The 25,000-nt window shown below is 49.4% G+C and overlaps 1 protein-coding gene across 8 annotated transcripts in view; it reads right to left on the bottom strand.

Moving 5' to 3' along the window:
• LOC143037550 (adenosylhomocysteinase-like 1) overlaps positions 1 to 25,000 on the bottom strand; it is a 290,562-nt gene that overhangs the window by 129,108 nt on the left and 136,454 nt on the right. For all 8 annotated transcript variants that reach the window (XM_076205966.1, XM_076205959.1, XM_076205960.1 and 5 more), the window contains one exon: positions 10,681 to 10,777. In XM_076205966.1, coding sequence (XP_076062081.1) covers positions 10,681 to 10,777 — 97 coding nt within the window. The remainder of the gene's footprint in view (positions 1 to 10,680; positions 10,778 to 25,000) is intronic.

The following is a 25,000-nucleotide window of genomic DNA, read 5'->3' as shown; positions in this document are numbered from 1 at the left end:
GGGGGGGCTGGTAGACAAGTGAGTAGAAAGAGGTAGATACAGGGGTAGGTGGCGAGCATTTCATTTCTATGAGAGAGAGAGAGAGAGAGAGAGAGAGAGAGAGAGAGAGAGAGAGAGAGAGAGAGAGAGAGAGAGAGAGAGAGAGAGAGAGACCCGAATTAATCTAACCTCGGAAAAAAGGACCACAAGAGAACTTTTCAAGAATAACATGGCTCAGTTAAACAAACTGGCCGTGTCTGTTGCTGAAGTCAGTTTACATACATACATTTATACATTAATTACATTCGCACATACATATACTGGAGATGTTAAGATGGGGGAATACAGGCCATGTCTGTTGTCAATGGAGGAATTTCACCAAAACCAAGAAAACAAAAAATAAAATTAAATAAAAGACAACCCAAAGAGCTTAAGCAATAAAGGCAGTGGACAGATGATCAAGTGTTTAGTGTTTAGCGTTCCGGTGTTAGTGGAAAGCATTAAGAGTGATTGGTGATTGGTGCTAGCAGGAGTGGCTTGCAGTAGAGGGGAGTTGGAGGTAGCGGAACTGTGGCCTGAGTGACTCCAACTTACAGTCTGAAACGAAAACACCGGAAAAGGGTTACTCCAAATGTCCCCATGACACAGGGGTTGGGGGTGGGGGGAAACGAGGGGGGAAAGGGGGGAAAGGAAAGGAAAAGGAGGTAGCTGAGGGGAAAAGGAGGGGAAAAGGAGGGGAAAAGGGAGTGATGGAGGGGGGATGGAGGAAAGGAAAGGAAAAGGAGGTAGCTGAGGGGAAAAGGAGGGGAAAGCAGGGGAAAAAGGAATGGAAAGGAGGGGGGAAACGAGGGGGTGATGGAGGGGGAAGGAGGGAAAGGAAAGGAAAATGAGGTACCTGAGGGGAAAAGGAGGGGAAAAGGAGGGGAAAAGGAATGGGAAAAGGAGGGGGAAATGAGGGATTGATGAAGGGGGAAAAGGGGGAAAGGAAAGTTGAAGTAGCTGAGGGGGAAAGGAGGGGAAAAGGAATGGGAAAGGAAGGGGGAATGAGGAGGGATAAGGAGGGGGAAGGCTGAGGGATTTGAATGGAAATGGAAGGGAAACGTGGGGGAGATGAGGGGAAAGGCGGGGGAAATGAGGGGTAAAGGAGGGAATGAGGGGGAAAGGAGATGGAAATGAAGGAATGAGGGAATAAGGGAGAAAGAAGGAAACGAGGAGGAAATGAGAAGGAAATGAGAAGGAAGTGAAGGGAAGTGAGGGGTAAAGGAGGAAAAGAAGAAGAAACGAGAGGGACATGAGGGGGATATTACGAGGAAATGAGGAGGAAGGAGGGGAAATTATGAAGAAATGAAAGGAGGGGAAAGGACTGGGAAATGAGAGGAAAATTAAAGGGGGAAATTACGAGGAAATTGAAAGGGAAGGATGGGTAAATTATGAGGAAATGGGGGAAAGGAGAGGAAAAATCATTAAGAAATGAAAGGGAAAGGAGGAGAAAGGATTGGGAAATGAAGGAAGGAAGGAGGAATTGGGGGAAATCAGAGCAGAGGGGAAACACGGGGAATTATGGGAATTATGGGAAATTATGGGGATTACAGGAAATGAGGGGAATAAGGAGACGAGAGGAAACGAGAGTAAACTGATAAATGAGAATTTGAAAAGAGGGAAATGATGGAAAACCAGATATAACAAAGGGAAAGGAGGGTAAGGAATAGGAAATGGAAAGGGGAAGTGAGGGGAGAAGAGGAAATGGAGGGATATGACGGGAGACGAGTGGAAAGATTGGGAGGAGTGGAAAGGTGGGAAGAAGAGGGGAGAGGAAAGAAATGAGGTAAAATAGGGGAGACGAGGAACAATGAGGTAAAGAGGGGAGACGAGGGAAATGAGGAAGAGGGGAGTCGAGGGAAATTAGGTAAAAGAGGGGAAACGAGAGAATGATGTAAAAGAGGGGAAACGAGGGAAACTAGGTAAACGAGGATATAAAAGAAGGGGGGGCGAGAGAAAACGAGGTAAATGAGGGGAGACTTGAGAAAAGAGGTAAAAGTAGACAAGTGGATATGGATGAAAGAGGGGAAACGAGAGAAAATGAGGTAAACGTGGGGAAACTAGGGAGGGAAATGAGGTAAATGTAAGATCCGAGGGGGAAAAAGGGGAGAAAATAGGAGAGCGAGGGAGTACCTCGTCAGCAATAACCAGCGCTTCCATCCGATGAGGTTGCATCAAGGAGGAGGTGGAGAAGAAAATTAAGGAAGGGAGAGCAGAAACTACGTGACTCTGGGCCGCAGGGGTGGCACTGAAGTCCCTTAAATAACGACTGTATAAAATCTACACAGTCTGCACCCAAAAGCGATAGAGAGGACAGGGAAGACGAAATGTGGAAAATGGAAGGGAGAAGAGAGAGAGATGAGAGGGAGAAGGAGAAAGGGGGAAGGAGAGGAGGGAAGGGATAAAGGGGGAAGGAGAGGAGGGAAGGGATAAAGGGGGGGAAGATGGGGAAGGGGTAAAAGAGAGGGAGATGAGAGGGAGAAGGAGAAAGGGGGAAGGAGAGGAGGGAAGGGATAAAGGGGGAAGGACAGGAGGGAAGGGGTAAAGGAGGGAAGATGGGGAAGAGGTAAAGGAGGGAAGATGGAGAAGGGGTAAAGGGGGGAAGATGGGGAAGGGATAAAGGGGGGAAGATGGGGAAGGGGTAAAGGGGGTAAGGAGATGGGGTAAGGGGTAAAGGAGGAAAGGAGATAGGGAAGGGGTAAAGGGGGAACGGGTATAGGGGTAAAGGGGGAAGGGGTATAGGGGTAAAGGGGGAAAGGAGATGGGGAAGGGGAAAAGGGGGGAAGAGGTAAAGAAGGAAGAGATAAAGGGCGAAGGGGTAAAGGAGGTAAGGGGATGGTGTAAAGGGGGGAAGATGTAAAGGGGGGAAGAGATAAAGAGCGAAGGGGTAAAGGGCGGAAGGGGTAAAGGGGAGGTGATGGGGAAGGGGTAAAGGGGAAAAAGACGAGGAAGGGAAAAGGATAAGATAGAAAAGGGGTGAAGAGGGGAAGTAGAGGGATGTAAACAGAGGGAGGGGAAGTAAAGGTGAGGGGAGGAAAAGTGGAAAAGAGGGGAAAAGAGGGGGGGGGATTGGAAGGTGAAGAAAGAGGGGAAAAGGAGGTAAGAGGGAGAATAGGAAGAAAGAGGGAAGGAGGAAAGGAGGGGGATAAGGATAGGGGGAAAGAGGGGAAAAGGAGGCAAGAGGAGGAAAGAAGAGTAAAGGAGGAAAGAAGAGTAAAGGAGGAAAGAGGGGGAAAGGAGGAAAGAGGGGGAAAGAGGAAAGAGGGGGAAAGAGGAAAGAGGGGGAAAGAGGAAAGAGGGGGAAAGGAGGAAAGAGGGGAAAAGGAGGAAAGAGGGGAAAAGGAGGAAAGAGGGGAAAAGGAGGAAAGAGGAGAAAGGAGGAAAGAGGGGGAAAGGAGGAAAGAAGGGTAAAGGAGGAAAGAAGGGTAAAGAAGGAAAGATGGGAAAAGGAGGAAAGAGGGGGAAAGGAGAAAAGAGGAGAAAGGAGAAAAGAGGAGAAAGGAGAAAAGAGGAGAAAGGAGAAAAGAGGGGAAAGGTGGAAAACTGAAGAGGAGAAAGTATGAAATAGGGAGGAAATAATGGGAAAGAGAGGGGAAGGGGGAAGGGGGAAGGGGAAGGGGAAGGGGAAGAGGGAGGGAGGAGGAGGGAAGAGGGAGGATGGAGAGGGGGAGGGAGAGGTCTACGGTGAAAGAGAAATGAAGAGATTTTTTCTTTAGTATAGAGGATGAAAAGGAGGGGATGAAGAAAAGAAAAAAAACGAAGAATGGGGAAGAGAAGAAAGAGGAAGAGACAAAAAGAGAAGAGGAAAAGAGAAAACAAGATGGCAGAGATGAGAAAAGAAAATAATGGTATAAGAGAACCTTAAGGACAGAAGATAAAAGATAAGAAAAGGTAGAAAATTGGAGAAAAATTAAAGATATGAGAAAGTACCCTGGAGAAAGAAACATAGAAGGAAAAAGATGGGGAGATAATAGGAGATAATAGGAGAAAATGAGAAAACAGGATATAAGAACAGAGAGATTGAAAAGGATGGAAAAGAGATAGAAAAGGATTGGAGAGATATATAGGATTGCAGAGGACAGGAGAGGATTGGATTATGATTGGTGAGGATTGGAGACGATAAGAGGGGATTGGGCGGGTTTGAAGAGGATTGGAGGAGATTGGAGTGGATTGGAGGGGAGAGGAGTAGGGGAGAGTGGAGTGTTGTGGAGAGGAAGAGAGGAGAGGAGAGGAGAAAAGAGGAGAGAAATGGAGAGGAGAGGACAGGAGAGGAGAGGACAGGAGAGGAGAGGACAGGAGAGGAGAGGACAGGAGAGGACAGGAGAGGAGAGGACAGGAGAGGAGAGGAGAGCAGAGGAGAGAAGAGGAGAGGAAAAAAGAGGAGAGAAGTGGAGAGGAGAGAAAAGGAGAGGAGAAAAGAGGAGAGGAGAGGAGAGGAGAGGAGAGGAGAGGAGAGAAGATAAGTTGAGAGAAGAGAGGAGAAAAGAAGACAAGAGAGGAGAAAAGAGGAGAGGAGAGGAGAGGAGAGAAGATAAGTTAAGAGAAGAGAGGAGAAGATAAGAGGAGAGGAGAAGAGAGAGGAGGAGGAGAGGAGAGAGGAGGAGAGGAGGAAAGGAGAGTAGAGATGAGGAGAGGAGAGAGGAGAAATGAGGAGAGTGAGCGAGGAGAGGAGAGAGGAAGAGGGGAGAGTAGAGATGAGGAGTAGAGATGAGGAGAAGAGAGGAGAGAGAAGAGAGGAAAAATGAAGAGAGAAGAGAGGAGAAATGAGGAGAGAAGAGAAGATAAAAGAAGGGAAGAGAAATAAAGAGAGAAAATGTGAGAAAAAGGAGAGGTACCCACACCAGGAGGCGCTGAGTATCTACGGGGATGGGGGTGGAGTGGGAGGGAGGGAGAGAGTGGGAGCGGGATTAGGTAACGACGGAATACTCGGGTAACGATGTCCGTGGGCGAAGGGTAGGGTAACTGGTAACGCGGAAGAGGGAATGGACTGTGAAACAGAATACTATTGAAACAGGTTGCCAATAGGAGGAGGAGGAGGAGGAAGAGAAGAAGAAGAACGAGGTGGAGGTGGATGTGAAGGAGGAAGAGGGGAGATGGAGGAGCGGAGAAGTACAAAGAAAGATCGGAGGAGGAGGAGGAGGAGGAGGAGGAGGAAGGAAAGGAGGGGGAAGGGGAGGAGGAGGAGGAGAGAGGAGGAGGGGAGAGGAGGAGGAGGAGGAGGAGGAAGAGAGGAGGACGAGAGTAAGAGAGGAGAAGGGGCAGGAAGAGGGGGGAAAGGAAGGGGGAAGGGAAGAGGAAGGGGGAAGGGAAGAGGAAGGGGGAAGGGAAGAGGAAGGGGGAAGGGAAGAGGAAGGGGGAAGAAGGAAAAGGCCCAGAAATAAGTGGGTGGACAGGAATCGGAAGAAGGATGACGGACGAGGAACAGAAGGGGAAAGGAAGAAGAGAATAAGAAGAACGAGGAGTCATCGGAAGAAGCGGAAACGGAGGCGGAGGCCAGGAGGAGGAGAAAAGGAGATGGAGGAGGAGGAGGAGGAGAAATAGGAGAACAGGAGGTGGAGGTGGAGGTGAGGAAAAGGAGGAGGTGAGGAGAAAGACGAGGAAGAGAAAGAGGCGGGAACGGAGGAAGAGGTTACGATGAGGATGAGAAGAGTAAGAAGAGGAGGAGGAAAGGAAAAGGAGGAGAATATGATATCGAGGTGGAGGAGGTGGTCAGGAGGAGGTCAAGAGGAGGAGGAGGAGGAGGTCAAGAGGAGGAGGAGGTCAAGAGGAGGAGGAGGAGGTCAGGAGGAGGAGGAGGTCAGGAGGAGGAGGAGGTCAGGAGGAGGAGGAGGTCAGTAGGAGGAGGAGGTCAGTAGGAGGAGGAGGTCAGGAGGTGAGAACGAGGAGGCCAGGAGAGGAGGAGGTCAGGAGAGGAGGAGGTCAGGAGAGGAGGAGGTCAGGAGGAGGTCAGGAGGAGGAGGAGAGGAGGAGGAGTAGAGGAGGAGGAGGAGAGGAGGAGGAGGAGAGGAGGAGGAGGAGAGGAGGAGGAGGAGAGGAGGAGGAGAGGAGGAGGAGGAGAGGAGGAGGAGGAGAGGAGGAGGAGAGGAGGAGAGGAGGACGAGGTCAGGAGGAGGAGGAGGTCAGGAGGACGAGGTCAGGAGGAGGACGAGGTCAGGAGGAGGATGAGAGGAGGAGAAGAGGACGAGGTCAGGAGGAGGATGAGAGGAGGACAGGAGGTGGATGAGAGGAGGAGAGGAGGTGGATGAAAGGAGGACAGGAGGTGGATGAGGAGGAGGTCAGGAGGTGGATGAGAGGAGGTCAGGAGGTGGATGAGAGGAGGAGGTCAGGAGGAGGAGGAGGAGGAGGAGGTCAGGAGGAGGTCAGGAGGAGGAGGAGGTCAGGAGGAGGAGGAGGTCAGGAGGAGGAGGAGGAGGAGATCAGGAGGAGGAGGAGGAGATCAGGAGGAGGAGGAGGAGGAGATCAGGAGGAGGAGGACGAGAGGAGGAGGAGGTCAGAGGAGGAGGAGGAGGACGAGAGGAGGAGGACGAGAGGAGAAGGAAGAGGAGGAGGAAGAGGACGAGAGGAGGAGGAAGAGGACGAGAGGAGGAGGAAGAGGACGAGAGGAGGAGGAAGAGGACGAGAGGAGGAGGAAGAGGACGAGAGGAGGAGGAAGAGGACGAGAGGAGGAGGAAGAGGACGAGAGGAGGAGGAAGAGGACGAGAGGAGGAAGAGGACGAGAGGAGGAGGAAGAGGACGAGAGGAGGAGGAAGAGGACGAGAGGAGGAGGAAGAGGACGAGAGGAGGAGGAAGAGGACGAGAGGGGGAGGAAGAGAGGGGGAGGAAGAGGACGAGAGGAGGAGGAGGCGGAGGAGGAGGAGGAAGAGGACGAGAGGAGGAGGAGGAAGAGGACGAGAGGAGGAGGAGGAAGAGGACGAGAAGAGGAGGAGAAGGAAGAGGATGAGAGGAGGAGGAGGACGAGCAGGAGGAGAGTAAGAGGAGAGGAAAAGGAGGAGAGTAAGAGGAGAGTAAGAGGAGAGGAAAAGGAAGAGAATATGATATCGAGGTGGAGGAGGAGGAAGTCAGGAGGAGGAGGTCAAGAGGAGGAGGAGGAGGAGGTCAAGAGGAGGAGGAGGTCAAGAGGAGGAGGAAGTCAGAAGAAGGAGGTCAGGAGGAGGAGGTCAGGAGGAGGAGGAGGAGGAGGAGGAAGTCAGAAGGAGGAGGAGGTCAGCAGGAGGAGGTCAGGAGGAGGTGGTTAGGAGGAGGTGGTTAGGAGGAGGAGGTTAGGAGGAGGAGGTTAGGAGGAGGAGGAGGATTGTTAAGTTAGTGGGCGAGTAAATATATGTTATAACTTATAAGTATATAATGACAAGGCCAAATAATATCAACCTAAACTAGAGACTTTGTCAACTGAACTAGAAAAAGAGTAAAAAATGACAAACTTGGGCAAAATCATACTAAAGTCTATTCATTTTAACTTGGCAGAAATCTTATCAAAAGTAATTTATCTAAGCGCATCAAGAGAGCCACGAGAAAGTAAGAAAAATAACAAATCAAGAAATTAAGGGACAAAAATAAATGATCACCCATGTGGCAATATTACTCAAAATCTCCGCCAAGTTATAATGAACGGGGTATTTGTCCCTTGGAGGAACTAAACTTATCAAAGCACATCATATTCATTGCTATGAACATAATAAATTACACTAAACTAGATTAAAAATAATTTCTAAACCTCCTATACATGGTCACAAAAACGTTTTATCAAACACAATAAATAAATTCCTAAGATTCTTCATCCAGTCAATAAAAGATTTATCATAACTAAAACGAGATCAAAATAACACAGGCTTCTACATAATTACTACAGGCAAAGCACTACTTCATCAGAGCAAAGTTGACTACATCTACATCATTGTCGGCCATTTTGTTTTTGCGTAATATATAAAAATATATACTAAAACTAATAAGCAACTATTATTACGGACTTGTCAAAGCAAACTCACAGGCGTGTGTATATGTATGTGTATATTATATATATATATATTACATACACATATGTGACGTTCGAATAGTCTTTCTGTCCGACTAGCAAAGCTGAGAAACATTAGTTAATATTTGTACCGTTGCCGGTCCGGTAAACATGGGGCACGGGTCGTACAGACCACTCGGTGGCGAGGATGTTGGTTTCTTATTTCCAGTAGACGTTGTAAAGGATATTCACTTTTTTTTTTTTTTTTTTTTTTTTAACCGGGACATACCTAAAGTACCTAAAATTATCAATATTGTGTTCTATGTGCTAACACGCATTACTTGCGCGAAGGAAGGATTTTGTGACTTTTTCTTTCTTTTAATATATCCTTATCAGAGTATGTTTTCTTCTATCGGCTCGCATGCGTTATCTCTTCCTCATCTCGCTGGGGCTGACGATGGATGATCAACTCCCTAAGTTGGCAGGGCAAGAGACATATAGAAAAAATAATAATAATAATAAAAACATATATATTATATATATATTGCGTACTATGTAAATATTACACTGCAATACTGTCAAGAGTCGAATTTCTCGAGCACATATATATGCCATGCCAGTGGCTTGGGAAGAGAGCAACTGAAATAAGTGTTTTGAATTTGCTCTGCTCTGTTGTCCCACTGAGCGGCCTGGGGGTGCATTTTACCTCACATCAATGAATATTTCTAATTACTATTTTTTACACGTTTCCATTTGAGTCCAAACTGTTACATTATTATTACTTTCTTTTTTCATGCGTCGATTAAAACTACAAAAAATATAGTCCTCATTCATTTTTTACATCATTTTAAACTACAGAAAAGTCTCGTTCTTGTATACCAGGGGTGGGGAACCTTTTCATGTGTGGGTTCAAAAACCAACAAAATTTCATACAAAATTTTCTCGTTTGTCAGCGGAGTAAAATTATAGGCCTACATACGAGTATGGGCTCCCCTTGATCTCGTAGGGATCCGCTCGGCCGCCTAGTGCATCGAACGGTTACCAATGGCCATACAAAAGAAACTGGATATTTATAAGTTATTCTTTTAAAGCGAGTTTTTCGTGCCGGGAAAAAAATCGTCAATGTGCTAGGTTTTGCACGCGTGCCAAGGGTTGCCCACCCCTGTCATATACCACAGCCATTTTTCCTCCTTACTCCTGCCTAGTCGATAATCCTTAGCAGGGTTTAAGAGTGTCAAGGAGGCAGACTGATGAGATGCATGAATTTCAGGTTCGTGTTCGCCTTCTACCTTCGTTCACCGCCCATCTTCACGCTACAAATGCAAATGAAACCATAACAGGAGCGGTTATTAGAGCGTTACACAAGGGAGCAGTCATCAATAGCATTTTCATGCAGAAGGCCCAAAATGCAGCAGCTAGTCGTTATAATGCAACCCTTAAAGCCGTTCCTCCCGCAGAGAGAGACAGAGCTGTTCGCATCGTGCCGAGAAGCTGGAGTGTCGTCTCCTCTAAATCCTTCCGCTTATTGTAATACATATCTCTCCTGGGTAACACTAGACGATTTTATTCAGATGGAAGGGAGCTGGGGGCGCGAACTTGGGGTCACATGGAGTTCCCACTGGTAATAGACCCCCAGTGATCACGCACTCGTTCCCTCAGGTGAATAAAATCACCTGGCGCTAGCCAAGATCGAAAGCTCCAAGCATTTAACCGAAGGAAACATGCCATCAGTACCAAGTGGTTCCTTTACCAAGTGTCTATCCTCGTCCAGACGATTTCATTCAACCGAGATGCAATGTCCGGTACTAAATAGATAAAAAAACAATTACAAATTCCATCAAATCAACCTGGATAGACTGACTCAACCCAGATACAGTGAATCAGCCTGGGCACACTGAACTAATAAAATCATCTGGATGGGGGACAAACCTGTGCAAAGGAACCACCGAGAGGCAGCCGGTGCATCGCAGCGAAATCCCCATCAGCTAATTTAAATCATCTAGCGCCAACTAGAACAATACCACCTGAAAGGGACGTCGCAAGGCATAGGGCAAACTTCAGCCAAGAACCTAGCAACCTCTACAGAAGAAGAAGAAAAATTACGTTACGCATTGCATACGAGAAAGGAGAACGACGATCCTCAAGGCCCTAAGGGCAGCAGCATCCCTCAGTAGATGTCCTAGGGTCGCTCGGCGCCACCTTCAGCCAACGACAGAAAATGGGAACAGAAGCTTGTTACCTGGTCTACGACGGCACTTCTGTGACGTATTTTAAGTGACGTCACCGTTACGTCATAGAAACCCAATCCAACGCTTCTATCCTTAACTACCGGAGACCAAAGGGCACCTAGTGACCATAGCACACCCGTGGGACGACCTGAATTGACCTTTCCATCCACAGGGCTCCCGATGACCTATAGGTCAAATCAGGTCAAGGACTCTTCTGCAATTCGCTTAGCTCCTCACCAGGAGGACCTCAACCAGGTCGCGTCCTCTTCAGGAGTTACAGTACTCCCGTCACACGACCTACAGGAGAACCACCTTACCAGGAACACTTACCAAGGACACAGGACCCCTGAACACCCTGGTGGAGGAGGAGGACGAGGAGGAGGAGGAGGAGGAGGACAAAAACCATTCTCCTCTCACCTCCGCCACCTGGGTTACGCTGAAAGTTAAAACTTGGGTTAGGAGTTGGAGGAGGACCTGGGTACTTACAGGTGGAGTAGGAGTCTGTGGAGGACTGGGACATGGAGCGGCTTCTGTACCTCCGGCGGGACTTGCCCCCTCCGGTTCCGGACGCCACGGAGTCTCCCTGGGGGAAAGAAAGAGACGAGGCGTTAATCCCGGAGTGAATAAATGAAAAAATTAAATAAAGAATTTAAATAATTGGGTTTAATAAAATGAAATTAATAAAACAATAAATATAACTAAAAATCAAATGAATACACAACTAAAATTAATCAATCAGATCCATATAAATAAAATAAACAAAAAACATAAATACAAATAAACATAAGTAAATAAAAAAAATACAGCATCAACGAAGGGATTAAAAGGCCATTCTCGCTATTTACTCTTGTGTTGCTGTGTTCTTCACTCCACAGGATCTTCGTTCAAGCTTCCTGTGGAAGATGTTCATTTCGCTTTAAGTCATCCATCCGCCCATCCAATACAAAAATCACCCATTCGGAAGGCTGCAATCCGCCCCCATCCCCTCTCCTCCTCCTCCTCCTCCCTCCTCCCGAGACGAACCACTGGTAATCCATTGATCAGAAACCGCAGCCCCACAGTGGCCAGCAACGGTCCTTGGGCACTTCCCTACAGATCTCTCTGGGTAAAACACTTTGGACTATTATCTGTGTTGTATTAGTGTGTGACAGTTTTTTATGTCACCGGCTTATAGTAGTAGTACTGGTAGTGGTGGTGGTGGTGGTGGTAGTGGTGGTTATGGTGGTGGTTATGGTGGTGGTTATGGTGGTGGTGGTGGTGGTGGTGGTGGTGGTGGTGGTGGTGGTGGTAGTGGTGGTGGTAGCGGTAGTAGTAGCGGTAGTAGTATTAATAGTAGTAGTAATAGTAGTAGTAATAGTAGTAGTCATTTTAATAGAAGGAGGAAGGGGAGGAAGAAGAGGAGGAGGAAGAGGAGGAGAAAGGGGAGGAGGAGAAGGAGGAAGGGAGCAGTCGCCAGCTTGGCAGCCCTATCAGCTCCTGTATATGGAGTTGGCAAGGGTGTCGACTTTTGAAGACGGGAGAGAGGGAGATGACCCACTCCGACGCAGATACTCGTCACTGGTCCCAAACACACACACGAGAAAGAGAAAGAGAAAGAGAAAGAGAGAGAGAGAGAAATTGGAGATGCTTGAAACGGGAGCTATGCATAGTGGATGACTGAAAGGAAATGAAAGGCAGGGAGCCGAAAAAATGTGGAGGTGAGGAAGCAGATGCAGTAGTGGAGGAGGGGCTGAGGATGGAGGTGGAGGAATAGAAGTAAATGGAGGAGGAATAGGAATAGGAATAGGAATAGGAATAGGAGTAGGAGGGGCACAGGAAGAAGTCGAGCAGGAAGAAGAGCCGGATGAAGAAGAGGAACAACAAATGGGAGAAAAGGAAAGAGAAGGAGGAGGAGATGGAGGAGGGAGGATGGAGGAGGGAGGAAGAAGAGCCTGAGGAAGAGGAGGAAGAACAGGGAAGAAATGAAGGGGGGGGAGAGAAAGAATAGTGGAAGGGAAAGAGGAGGACGAATACCAGAAGGAAGACCAGGGAGAAGAGGAGGAAGAGGAGGGGGAAGAGGAGGAGGAAGAGGAGGATGAGGAGAAAGTGGAGGAGGGGGAAGAGGAGGAAGTGGTGGAGGATGAGGAGGGTGAGGATGAGGAGGAAGAGAAGGAGAAAGATAAGGAGGAAGAGGAGGAGGAGGAGGAGGAAGAGGAGGAGGAGGAGGAAGAGGAGGAGGAGGAAGACGAAGTGGAAACTTGTAACAAAAGCATGAGGGGTTGAGGGCAGAGAGGGCGTTCAAGAACACTAGTTGCAGCTAAATAATGTAAACATTCTCCACCAACAATCCCTGGCGAGTCACCCTTACTCAGCACGCGCGCATGAACTCACACACGCATGTTCGTTTACACACGCCCACTCAACCCAGAATATGGGTACAGATGTCCCAAGTGACGTGCAGTTAATATATGGAAAGGAATCTAATGACACCTCTACGGGCCAGAGGCACGTGTCATTTTCGCCTTTGCGCACACCTGCATGACTCCAGCTCTTCGGCGCGATGTGGTCTCCAAGGATAGAAGGGCTGATTATTGTTAATGAATTAAAACATCTCTATCTCTCTCTCTATCTCTGTCTCCCTGTCTCCTTCCCACTCTCTCTGTGTCTCCCAGTCTCCTTCCCACTCTCTATTTCTCTCTCTTTCTCTTATTCTCTGTCTCCCTGTCTCCCTCTCTCTGTCTTTCTCTCATTCTGTTTCCCTGTCTGTCTGTGTCTCTCTGTCCAAGACAGTAAAAAATAATTCAGAAAAAATAACCAAACCAAGCGTAAGGGTCAGCGACAGACATTATAATCCATCAAAAATAAATAAATAATGAAACGAAACCAATGCATCTTCTGAAGTTACCTGTCCAGGTCAGGTCAGATCAGGTCAGGCCTGGCCAGCCTCCTTCTGCTTCAGAGCAGTTCTTAAGGCGTCCCCCCACCTCCCCCTCCCCCTCCACCCCAGTATCATCACATGCCGCGGCGAGCCAACGGGGTGGGCGCGGGCAAAAGAACCAAAGGTAAACAAATAAGAGTAATCCCTCTTCAGGGGCGTCGGACGAAGTGGGGGGGTAGGGGGCTGCAAGATGGAAGGAAGGAAGCTGGACGCAGGGAGGGAGGAAAAAGGGAGGAAGTGGGGGGAAGGAAAAAGGGAGGAAGTGGGGGGGGAAGGAAAAAGGGAGGGAGGAAGAGGGAATTACACAAGATGAAAGGGAGGAAGGAGGAAGGAGAAAGGCGGAAGAAGTAAGGAGTAAGGAAGGAGAAAGGCGGAAGAAGTAAGGAGTAAGGAAGGAGAAAGGAGGAAGGAGGGGATAGGTGGAAGGAGGAGAAAGAAGGAAGGAGAGAGGAAGGAGGAGGAAGGTGGAAGGAGAAAGGAGGCAGACGGAAGGTGGAAGAAGGAAATGACGATATGAAGAAGGCAGAGGACGGAAGGCGCAGGGAGGTGGTCGTAAGAAGGAGGTAGGAGGTAGGAGGAAGGAGGAGGTAGGAGGGAGGACGAGGTAGGAGGAGGAGGAGGAATAGGAGAAGGAGGAAGAGGAGGAGGAAGAGGAGGCCATGGGGGAGTAGAAGGAAGAGGACATAGAGGAGGAGGAGAATGAAAACAAGAAGGTGAAGGAGAATGAGGACAAGAAGGTGGAGGAGGAGGGGAGGAGAAGGAAGGGAGGAGAAGGGAGGAGAAGGAAGGGAGGAGGAGAAGGGGAGGAGGAGAAGGGGAGGAGGAGAAGGGGAGGAGGAGAAGGGGAGGAGAAGGGGAGGAGGAGGGGAGGAGGAGGGGAGGAGGAGGGGAGGAGGAGGTGGAAACGAAAGTAGAGGAAGAAGAGGTTAAGAAGAAGGAGGAGGAGGAGGAGGAGGAGGAGGAGGAGGAGGAGGAGGGCCACACACCAGTGACACGCAACCTGGGCCACAGGTGGCTCTGCCTCCCTTTCCCCCCTTCCCCCCGGGGCAATCATCCCAACACCTGTGCAGCTAATCACCCGGAGGGGACACCCAAAAACACCTACACCGACAACCTGACAACAATTACTCCTTTTCCACGACTGCCAACATTAATCTCTTTGACACCTGACACCAGGTCTGTGTCAGGCCAGGGTCCCTGTCAGAATGAAATCCTCTGGCGCCGGCTGCAACGACAGGTATACAGTGAGGTACGGTGGATTATTATTATTATTATTATTATTATTATTATTATTTTTTTTTTTTTTTTTTTTTTTTTTTTTTTACGGGTCTGTCAGCGACGAAGTGGAAGATGATAACGTAAGATAACAAAAGATACCACCAGAAGTGGGCAAGGGCAAATCCGAAGAGAGGCGAAGGAAAGGGGAAAGGGAGAATGGGGGAAGATAAAGGATTGAGAGATAAGGATGGGAGATAACAGGAGTGGGAGATAAGGGGAGGAGAATGAGATCAAAGGAGAGGAGTGGGGAGAGAAAGGGGTGTTTGCGAGGGGGAACGTGTGGGGGGGGACATAGAAGGAAAATGGGGGGGATTGAGAACAAGAGGGGGAAAGGGAAAAATAGGAGCAAGAAGGAAATTGGGGGAATGGAAAACAAGTGAGGGGGGGAATGGTGGGAGAAAATGAGGAACAGAAGGGGGGGAATGGGGAGATAATTGAAGACGAAGGAAAAGTGGCGTAGAAGTATGGGAGAATGGATGGTCGTGGTGTTGATGGTCTTGGTGTTATTGTCATGGTTATTGCTGTTATTACTGTCGCTGTTGTTGTTGTTGTTGTTGTTGTTGTTGTTACTGGTCTTGGCGTATTGCTCTTGGAGTTACTGGACTTGGTGTTATTTATCTGTGTTATTGTTGTTGTTAGTGGTGGTGATGATGATGATGGTGATGATCGTGGTGGTGATGGTGGTGATGATGATGGTGGTGATGATGGTGATGATCGTGATGGTGGAGGTGGTGATGGTGATGATGGTGGAGGTGGTAATGCTGATGATGGTGGTGGTGAAGATCGTGGTGGTGATGGTGGTGGTGGATGTAGTTCTGGTGCTCCAGTACTCCTACAGCAAAGGACAATGAAGAGAGGAGGAGGAGGAGGAGGAGGAGGAGGAGGAGGAGGAGGAGGAGGAGGAGGAGGAGGAGGAGGAGGAGGAGGTGGAGGAGGATCAAGGCGAAAGCAAACACAAAGCTCGCCCAACAAAAGGGAACATCCCCAGAGCTTCCGGCGGGCGTGCGGGCGTGCGTGCGGGGCGGGAGACAAGAAAAAGGGGAAAACAAGGGGGAGAGAATGAGGGGAAACGAGAGAACGTAGAGGTGAACGAGTAAGAGGGAAGACTGAGGTGTGGGGGGATGAAAAGGGGAAGAATACTTAGGGAGGGAGGGAAGGAAGGAGGAAAGCCGGGGGAGGGGGGAGGAGGGAGAGGGGGGAGGAGGGAGAGGGAGGGAAAGGAGGGAGAGGGAGTGGGAGGGGGAGGACGGGAGGGGGAAAGGAGAGACAAGGGAGAATGAAAGTAAGGGAAGGGAGGGGGAAGAGGAGGAGAGGGAGGGGGAAGAGGAGAGAGAGGGGGAGGAGGAGAGGGAGGGGGAGGCGAGAGAGGGAGGAGGAGAGGGAGAGAATGATAGGGAGTGGGAGGAGAGGGAGTGGGAGGAGAGGGAGTGGGAGGAGAGGGAGGAGAGGAAGAGAGGGAGGGGGAGGAGAGGGAGGAGAGGAAGAGAGGGAGGGGGAGGAGAGGGAGGAGAGGAAGAGAGGGAGGGGAGGAGAGAGAGGGGGAGGAGAGGGAGGGGGAGGAGAAAAGGGAGGGGGAGGAGAAAAGGGAGGGGGAGAAGAGGGAGGGGAGGAGAAAAGGGAGGGGGAGAAGAGGGAGGGGGGGAGAAGAGGGAGGGGAGGAGGAGAGGGAGGGGGAGGAGGAGAGGGAGGGGGTGGAGGAGAGGGAGGGGGAGGAGGAGAGGGAGGGGGAGGAGGAGAGGGAGTGGGAGGAGGAGAGGGAGTGGGAGGAGGAGAGGGAGTGGGGAGGAGGAGAGGGAGGGGGAGGAAGAGAGGGAGGGGGAGGAGGAGAGGGAGGGGGAGGAGGAGAGGGAGGGGGAGGAGGAGAGGGAGGGGGAGGAGGAGAGGGAGGGGGAGGAGGAGAGGGAGGGGGAGGAGGAGAGGGAGGGGGAGGAGGAGAGGGAGGGGGAGGAGGAGAGGGAGGGGGAGGAGAAGAGGGATGGGGGAGACAGGAGAGGGGGAAGGAGGGGTGGGGGAGACAGGAGAGGGGGAAGGAGGGGTAGGGGAGAGGTGGGGAGGGCAAGGAACAAAACCTGGTGTGTCGTAACCGAGGGGTCGCGCGCGAAGAGAGACCCGGGTGGTCTGGAGCAAAGAATGGAGTCAAGTTGTTTTTGGAGAATTTTCTTTAAAGAAAAAATATACTAATAATGATAAATACCGTAAATAAACAAAATAAATTATGTAACACAAAATACGAGCAAACAAATAAAATAAATAAAAGAATATTAAATAGTTTAATAATAATAATAATAATAATAATAAATATGCAGCAACGGCAATTCATTCTTGACGTAGGTATACCAGCCTTGTTTGATGATATATCATACATTTATATATTATATATATATATATATACAAACACACACACACACACAAGGTGTGTTCTACATTTACTATTGTCGTTGACCGCAAACTTGTCCTTTTAGATCCTTCCCCCGCCCCCTCCCCCTCCCCCACCACCTTTCCCGGACTCCTCGCTGATTGGTTGGGGATATTTTCGTTATCTTTCGCTATAAAAACGACCCAAGCCGCGACACAACGAGATATCAAGAAAATATCTCGAGAGGACAATGGAGGACGACCTGGCTGGCGGCGTGTTGGAATGAGGACGAGGGTAAGGAGAGAAAGGACGTAAAGAGAAAGAGAGACAAAGAGAAAAAGAGAAAAAGATCAAATAAATCCTTGAGCGAGGGAAAGAGCAAGGCTGGGAATGGCGCCAAGAGGCTTGAAGGCTACAAGAAAAATTGTAAAGAAAGATTAAAACAAGTGTAAAAAAAAAATAAACTAATAATTAAATAGATCTACCTAAATACCAAGAGCTTTTTCCCCCCTTGTAAGGGAGGTAGCCAAGTTAGAGGCACGGAGCTACTCCCACCCACTCCACTCCCCTCCACCACCCTTTCCACCTCTTCCATCTCAGCTCCTCGTGGATGCCGGGTCATCCTTGCATCCCCCAACTGATAAATAAATATGCAAGTACATAAACAAATAAATAGATAAGTGAGCAGTGATATCATCATGAAAGATCACTAGCACCCCTCCCACACCCCCGCCACTTCCCTTCCGTACCTGGGGGCACTTTCCCTCATTGATCCTGACTGCCGTCAGGTGTTTTTATTCATGCATGTGGCCTCTAACCGGAAGAGAAAGATAAAATAAATTAACCAACTCTCGAGACTTCAATAATAAACATAAATAATTTTGAATTGGTCACACATGACATGTGACCATTTCTCTAACTATAGACGATTCTGTTGTGCACAGGATAGCCCCTCGTCGTTACAGGGTTAACAAGTGAAAGAGGGGAAAGATGGAGGGGAGAAAAGAGAAGGGGAAGTAGAGAGACGGAGGGGGAAAGAGGAGAGAGGGACTGGGGGAAGGGGAGGAGGGACTGAGGGAAGAGAGGAGAGGACTGGGGGAAGAGGAGAGGGGGACTGGGGGAAGAGGAGAGGGGAACTGGGGGAAGTGGAGAGGGGACTGCGGGAAGAGGAGGGGGGTACTGGGGGAAGAGGAGAGGGGAACTGGGGGGAGAGGAGAGGGGAACTGGGGGAAGAGGAGAGGGGACTGCGGGAAGAGGAGGGGGGAACTGGGGGAAGAGGAGAGGGGGGACTGCGGGAAGTGGAGAGGGGGACTGGGGGAAGAGGAGAGGGGGGACTGGGGGAAGAGGAGAGGGGGACTGGGTGGAAAGGAGAGGGGGACTGGGGGAAGTGGAGAGGGGGACTGGGGGAAGAGGAGAGGGGGGACTGGGTGGAAAGGAGAGGGGGACTGGGTGGAAAGGAGAGGGGGACTGGGGGAAGAAGAGAGGGGGACTGGGGGGAAAGGAGAGGGGACTGAGGGAAGAGAAGAGGGGAAGAGTGGGAAAATGAGAGTGGGAGAGTGGGAAGAAGAGACGGGGAGAGTGGAAAAAAGAGGGGGGGAGAGAAGAGGATAGTGGGAACAGGAGACGGGAGAGTGCGAAGAGGAGAGAGGAGAGATGGAAGAGGAGAGGGGGAAGAGGAGAGGGGGAAGAAGAGAGGAGGGAAGAGGGGGAAGAAGAGAGGAGGGAAAAGGATAGGGGAGAGGGGGAAGAGGAGAGGAAGAGGAGCGGGGGAAGAGGAGCGGGGAGAAGAGAGGAGGAAGAGTAGAGGGGGAAAGGAGAGGAAGAAGAGAAGAGAGCGAAGAGGAGAGGGGGAAGAGAAGAAGGGGAAGACGAGGGAAGAAGAGAGGGGGAAGAAGAGAGGGGGGAAGAGGAGAGGGGGAAGAGGAGAAGGGGAAGAGGAGGGAAGAAGAGAGGGGGAAGAAGAGGGGGGAAGAGGAGAGGGGGAAGAGAAAAGGGGAAAAGGGGATGTGGGGAAAAAGGGGAAAGGGGGGACAGGGGGAAAGAGGGGAAAGGGGAGAAGGGGGGAGAAGGGAGGAAGAGGGGGCGAGGGGAAATAGGAGAGGAGAGACGGAGGGGGGGGGGGTTAAAGTGGGGCGAGCGGAAATTCAGACAGACGAGGGTTCAAGCTTAAGTCATGCGTGAGAGGAAAGAAAACGGAAGAGGTAGGGAGAAAGAAAACGTAACGTGGGGAGGTTTCTATCCACAACAGACCCGTGCGGGTGGGGGGGGGGGCGTCTTATCTCCCCTCTCTACCTGAATAAAGTCGACTGGCGCCCTGGGCAAGGATGAAGAAGAAAACGTGGCTGGTATGAAGACGTTCATCAATAAATTCCAATATGGAGTCTTAAAAACGCCGGACAGATAAAGAATATCTTTTTCTTAAAAATCCTCCGAGAATGGATGATTGATGACTGTTGCTGCAGGTGGTGATGGTGATGATGATGATGATGATGATGATGATGATGATGATGATGATGATGATTCGATTTCAATGGCATAGCTGTATTTTCAACTGGTCATACTATATATATATATATATATATATATATATATATATATATATATATATAATATATATATATATAAACCAGTCATAGAAATATCACTCCCAGAAACAGAACTTTTTTTTTTCTTTTTTCAAATGTATTTTCCATGAATGACATTTGTCCACGAGATTTTTTTTTTTTTTAAGTTCTAAGCTCCAAGATTTTTTTCATGACTATGGATTATTTTTTCAAGGTTTTCCATGAAACCTGAGTCAGGAAGAAAAATATGTGAAAGGTATACGAAGGCGAGGATACGAGGAGGAAGAGAAAGGTGTTAGTGGGGAAGGGAGGAAGGACGGGAAGAGGGGTGGAAGGAGGAAGGGTGGAAGGAGGAAGGAGGATGGGATGGAGGGAGGAAGGGAAGGGGGATGGAATAAACCACACACATACATAGAGAGAGAGAAGAGAGCAAGAGAGAGGAAAACAAGAGAGAGAGAGAGAGAGAGAGAGAGAGAGAGAGAGAGAGAGAGAGAGAGAGAGAGAGAGGGTTAATACGTCCATTTGTTTACCAGCGCTTCTCTCCTTGGTACCTTACACCTCACGAATTGGTCTAATTAGCCAAGGGAAAGATTGGGGCCCCAATTACGGAGTAGTTTCCCTTCTTCGTGGGCGCGTTGGTGTCCTGTGTCTGGGATTTTTATTCTCTGGGGTATTCATAGTTTGGTAAAAAGATTTTTTTTTTTTTTTTTCTTTTTTTTTGAGGTTCTGGTAGGAAGAGGGACGATGAGGAGGTTGGGAGAGTGAAAAGAGAGGGCAGGAAGGATAAGAGAGAGGTTGGGAGGGAGAATGGGAGAGGATAGGAGAGAAAAGAGCGAAATAGAGAGGAACGAATGAGAGGAAAGTAGACGAGAGAGTGTACGGGGGGGGAATATACAAATACGAATATAAATGTAGGCACACAAATAAGAACATACATAAAACGAATAAATGTGAATATAAATAGCAAGAAATACTAAGACGGGTAAGTAATGAGGGCATGAAGGCAAGGCAAAGAGAAAGGGAAAATGTGGGGAAGAGAGGAACAGGAAGGAGAAAAAGAGGGGGCGGGGGAATGGAAGAGGGAGTCAAGGAAGAAGCAAAAGAGGAAAAGGAGGATGGAAAAGGGGACATGCGAGGGGGAAAAGAGGGGAGAAGAGAGGAGGAGGAGAGGGAGAGGTAGAGGAGAGGAGAAAAGAGGAGAGGAGAGGAGAGGAGAGGGAAAGGAAGATAAGAGATAGAGGAGAGGAAGAGGAGAGGGAGAGGAAGAGGAGAGGGAGAGGGAGAGGAAGAGGAGAGGGAGAGGAGAAGGAGAGGTAGAGGAGAGGGAAAGGAGAGCGAGAAGAGAGGGAGAGCAGAGGGAGAGGAGAGGGAGATGAGAGGTAGAGGAGAGGGAGAGCGAGAAGAGAGGGAGAAGAGAGAGAGAGGAGAGAGAGAGGAGAGGGAGAGGAGGGGGGAGCAGGTGTGAGGGGAGGTGGGAATGAAGAGGACTAAGACAATGAAGCGTGAAACAATGTAATAATGAGATGTCTGGGGTCTCGGGGAGGGAGGGAGGGAGGGAGGGAGGGGAATTAGCAAGTTGGTGGGGCAGAGGGCGAGATGAACTGAAGAAGAGAAGAGGAGAAGGGGAGAAGAGGGGAGAAAAAGAGGAGAGAAGAGGAGAGAAGAAGGGTAGAGGGGAGAAGAGAAAAGGGGCAAAGAGGAGAGAATAATATGAAGAGAAGACCACAGGAAAAGAGGCGATGTGAGAGGAGGGGAGGGGAGGGTGGGAAGGGTAGAAGGGGAGGGTGGGAAGGGAGGGGAAGGTAGAAGGGTAGGAGGGAATGGTAACAGAAGAGAGGGGAAAAGGCGAGCCAATGGGAAGTGAAATGAATGGGAGATGAACGGAAGGGGAGGGAAACGGAAGGAAAGGGAAAAGGAAGGGGAGGGAAAAGGAAGGGGAGGGAAAAGGAAGGGGAGGGAAAAGGAAGGGAGGGAAACGGAAGGGGAGGGAAAAGGAAGGGGGGAAAAAGGAAGGGGAGGGAAAAGGAAGGGAGGGAAACGGGAGGGGAAAGGAAGGGGAGGGAAACGGAAGGGAAGAGAAAAGGAAGGGGGGGAAAAAGGAAGGAGAGGGAAGCGGAAGGGAAGGGAAAAGGAATGGGAGAGAAAAGGAAGGGGAGGGAAAAAGAAGAGAGGGAAAAGAAAGGGGAGGGAAACGGAAGTGGGGGGAAACGGAAGGGGAGAGAAACGGAAGGGGAGGGAAACGGAAGGGGAGCGAAGCGGAAGAGGAGGGAAAAGGAAGGGGAGGAAAAAGAAGGGGAGGGAAGCGGAAGGGGAGGGAAGCGGAAGGGAAGCGGAAGGGGAGGGGGAGAGAAACGGAGGGGGAGGGAAAAGGAAGGGGAGCGAAGCGGAAGGGGGGAAAGGAAGGGGAGGGAAACGGAAGGGAAGGGAAGCGGAAGGGGAGGGAAACGGAAGGGGAGCGAAGCTGAAAAGGAGGGAAAAGGAAGGGAAGGGAAAAGGGGAGGGAAACGGAAGGGGAGCGAAGCGGAAAAGGAGGGAAAAGGAAGGTAAGAGAAAAAGGGGAGGGAAACGGAATGGGAGGGAAAAGGAAGGGGAGGGAAAAGAATGGGGAGGGAAAAGAAAGGGGAGGGAAAGGGAACGGAAGGGAACTGAATGGAACGGGAGAGAAACTGAACAGGATGGAAGGGGAAAGGAACGGAAGCGGAGCGGAAGGGAAGGGGAGACATTTTGGAGATTGTTTTGAAGCAAAATGGCCCTTTCCAAAGTCGCGCGGGATTTACGAGGCGATTTATCCTATCAAGACGTGGGTCCCCAACAACTACATTAATAGGCCCCAAAGGCTGGCCGGGCTGTAACAGGGCAAGCTATAATAGGACAGGCTATAATAGGACAGGCTACAATAGGACAAGCTATAATAGGACATGCTATAATATGGACAGGTTATAATAGGACAGGCTACAATAGGACAAGCTATAATAGGACAGGCTACAATAGGACAGGTTACAACAGGACAGGTTACAACAGGACAGGTTACAATAGGACAGGCTATAATAGGAAAGGCATTGGACAGGCTATAAGGAAATAACAGGACATGTTAAAGTACGGCTGGCTATATCTAGACTTGCTTGAACTAATACCTAAAACAGGACAGTTAAAATAAAATAGGTTAGAATAGGACATGGTAGGCTACACTAGGCCACCATAAGCAGGTAATAGGTTTAAAAAGTGAGACTATAAAATTGTTAAAACATGACAGGCTATATTAGGACAAGAGGGGAAAAAGGGAAATAGGGAAGAAGGTTAAGGGATAAAAAGGACAAGAGGTACAAGGACATGAAGGTAAAAGGGACATAATAATGAAGACACATCAGAAGAGCAGATCAAAGACAAGAGAAGACAAGCTATTACATGACAGAATATCAAAGGAGGGAATATACTTGGCTAAGCCATCAAGGGACAACATTTAGAGGACAAAGTTAGAAACGTATATATATATATATATATATATATATATATATATATATATATATATATATATATATATATATATATATATATGACAGGCGCTGGCAGGCACAGACGAGGCAAAGTTTCCTTCTTCTTTTGAATAATATGGTAATAAATACACCCGGGCTAGAGAGGGAGAGGGGAAGGGAAGAGAGAAAGAGAGGAGAGATAAGAGAGGAGCGTGTGTGTGTGTGTGTGTGTGTGTGTGTGTGTGTGTGTGTGTGTGAGAGAGAGAGAGAGAGAGAGAGAGAGAGAGAGAGAGAGAGAGAGAGAGAGAGAGAGAGAGAGAGAGAGAGAGAGAGACGTGATAAATGCGAATTGCCTCCCCCTCCTGCCCCCCTCCCCCACGTACGCACGCACAACCGACCGCAAGTTCAAGGCCAATCCAATCCAGTCACGTAACGTCACGTCACGGTCGTCTCATCACGCCGTCGTCACGCCACAAGTTCCGTCACACAACTTCTGCTATGCAGCAACCAAACAAACCCATTTGCACAGTCCAACAAAAGAAGTAGGGGTGTGGGAGGGATGGATGTGGGGGGATGGGAGAATGGGGATGGGAGAGGAGGGAGGGATGTGGGGGGATGGAAGAAAAGGATGGGTGAGGAGGATGGGAGAGGAGGATGGGAGAGGCGGATGGGAGAGGACGAATGGAAGAGAGGAAATACAAACGGGAGAAGGAGTGGAAGGAAGAGGATAGGGATTGGTTAAGGGGGAAAAATTTTTGGTTTGGGTTAGGGGGGATTATTTGCGTTAATGGATTAGCGGATGCAGAGTTGGGAGTAGGGATTAACCTCATCGAGGTATTTAACCCTCACCAACCCTTCGTTGTGTTAACATCTTTACAGACGATTTTATTCAGCTGAAGGGAAGTGGGGGAAAGGGAGAAGAGGGGAGGGGGAAGGGGGAAGGGGGGAGGGGGGGAAGAAGGGAGGGGGAAGAGGGGAAGAGGGGAGGGGGAAGGGGGAAAATCCGTTTTCCACTGGTTCGTAATTCTCTAGATCAGGGGCTAAGGAGGGGGACTAAGGGGGCAAATCCTCCCTCCCCTCCGTTTCCACGTTATGAGATGTCAACAAACAGAAAACGAGAATCTCAGACTAATCCCAATTATATTCAGTGTGAGAGAGGAAAGAGATTGATGAAGAAAGAGAGAGAGAGAGAAAGGGGGGGAGAGAGAAAGGGGGGGGGAGAGAGATAGTGAGAGACATTTGTGTGTGATAGTGAGGTGAGTGAGCGAGTGTGTGTGTGTGTGTGTGTGTGTGTGTGTGTGTGTGTGTGTGTGTGTGTGTGTGTGTGTGTGTGAGTGAGTGTGAGAGAGAGTGTGAGAGACAGTCAGTGTGTGAGTGAGAGTGTGTGTGTGTGTGAGAGAGAGAGAGAGAGAGTGTGTGAGGGTGTGTGTGTGTGTGTGTGTGTGTGTGTGTGTGTGGAGAGAGGAGAGAGAGAGAGAGAGAGGAGAGAGAGAGAGAGAGAGAGGGAGAGGAGAGGGAGAGAGAGAGAGAGAGAGAGAGAGAGAGAGAGAGAGAGAGAGAGAGAGAGAGAGAGAGAGAGAGAGGTGGGAGAGGAGTGGGAAAAGAAAAGACTGGAAAAAGGAGAAAAAACAAGAGGCAATTCACAGTGACAAGAAAAAATATATAGGAGGAGGAGGAGGGTAGAGGAGTGAGGAGGTGGAGAAGACTTTGAAGAGTGGGAGGAGAGGGGGAGGAGAAAGGGAGGAGAAAGGGAGGAGAGGGGGAGAAGAGAAGAATTGTGGGACAAATAATGGGAGGGGAGGGGGAGAAGAGAGGAAAGAAACGAAAGGCCAAGCGTGACAAAGGCGATAGAAAAAAAAACAGGAAAAATCGATACACAAAGGCTCGAACAAATGAAGAAGAGGAGGAGGAGAAAGAGAAAGAGAGAGAGAGAGATGGGGAGGGTGACTGCAATCAGAGATGAGAAAGAGGAGGAGGGGAAAAGGAGAGGTAGGAAGTCGACGCGTGAAGGGAGTGGAGAAAATAGTGAGAAAAAATAGAGAATACACACAGAGAGACAAGGAAAAATCAAGAGGGGAGACGGGGGAGCCTGGCGCCGTCGACTGTCACTGGAGAAGAGGAGGGGAGGAGTGGGGGGGGAGAACTGGGAGGAAGGAGTAGGAGTGGAGGAGTGGGAGGGGAGTGGGAGGGGAGGCGTGGAAGGGGGAGGAGTGGGAAG

Source organism: Oratosquilla oratoria, chromosome 22, assembly GCF_046742065.1.
Source record: "Oratosquilla oratoria isolate Oo_2021 chromosome 22, ASM4674206v1, whole genome shotgun sequence".
Taxonomy (NCBI): domain Eukaryota; kingdom Metazoa; phylum Arthropoda; class Malacostraca; order Stomatopoda; family Squillidae; genus Oratosquilla; species Oratosquilla oratoria.
This window is presented reverse-complemented; position numbering and strand designations above follow the sequence as displayed.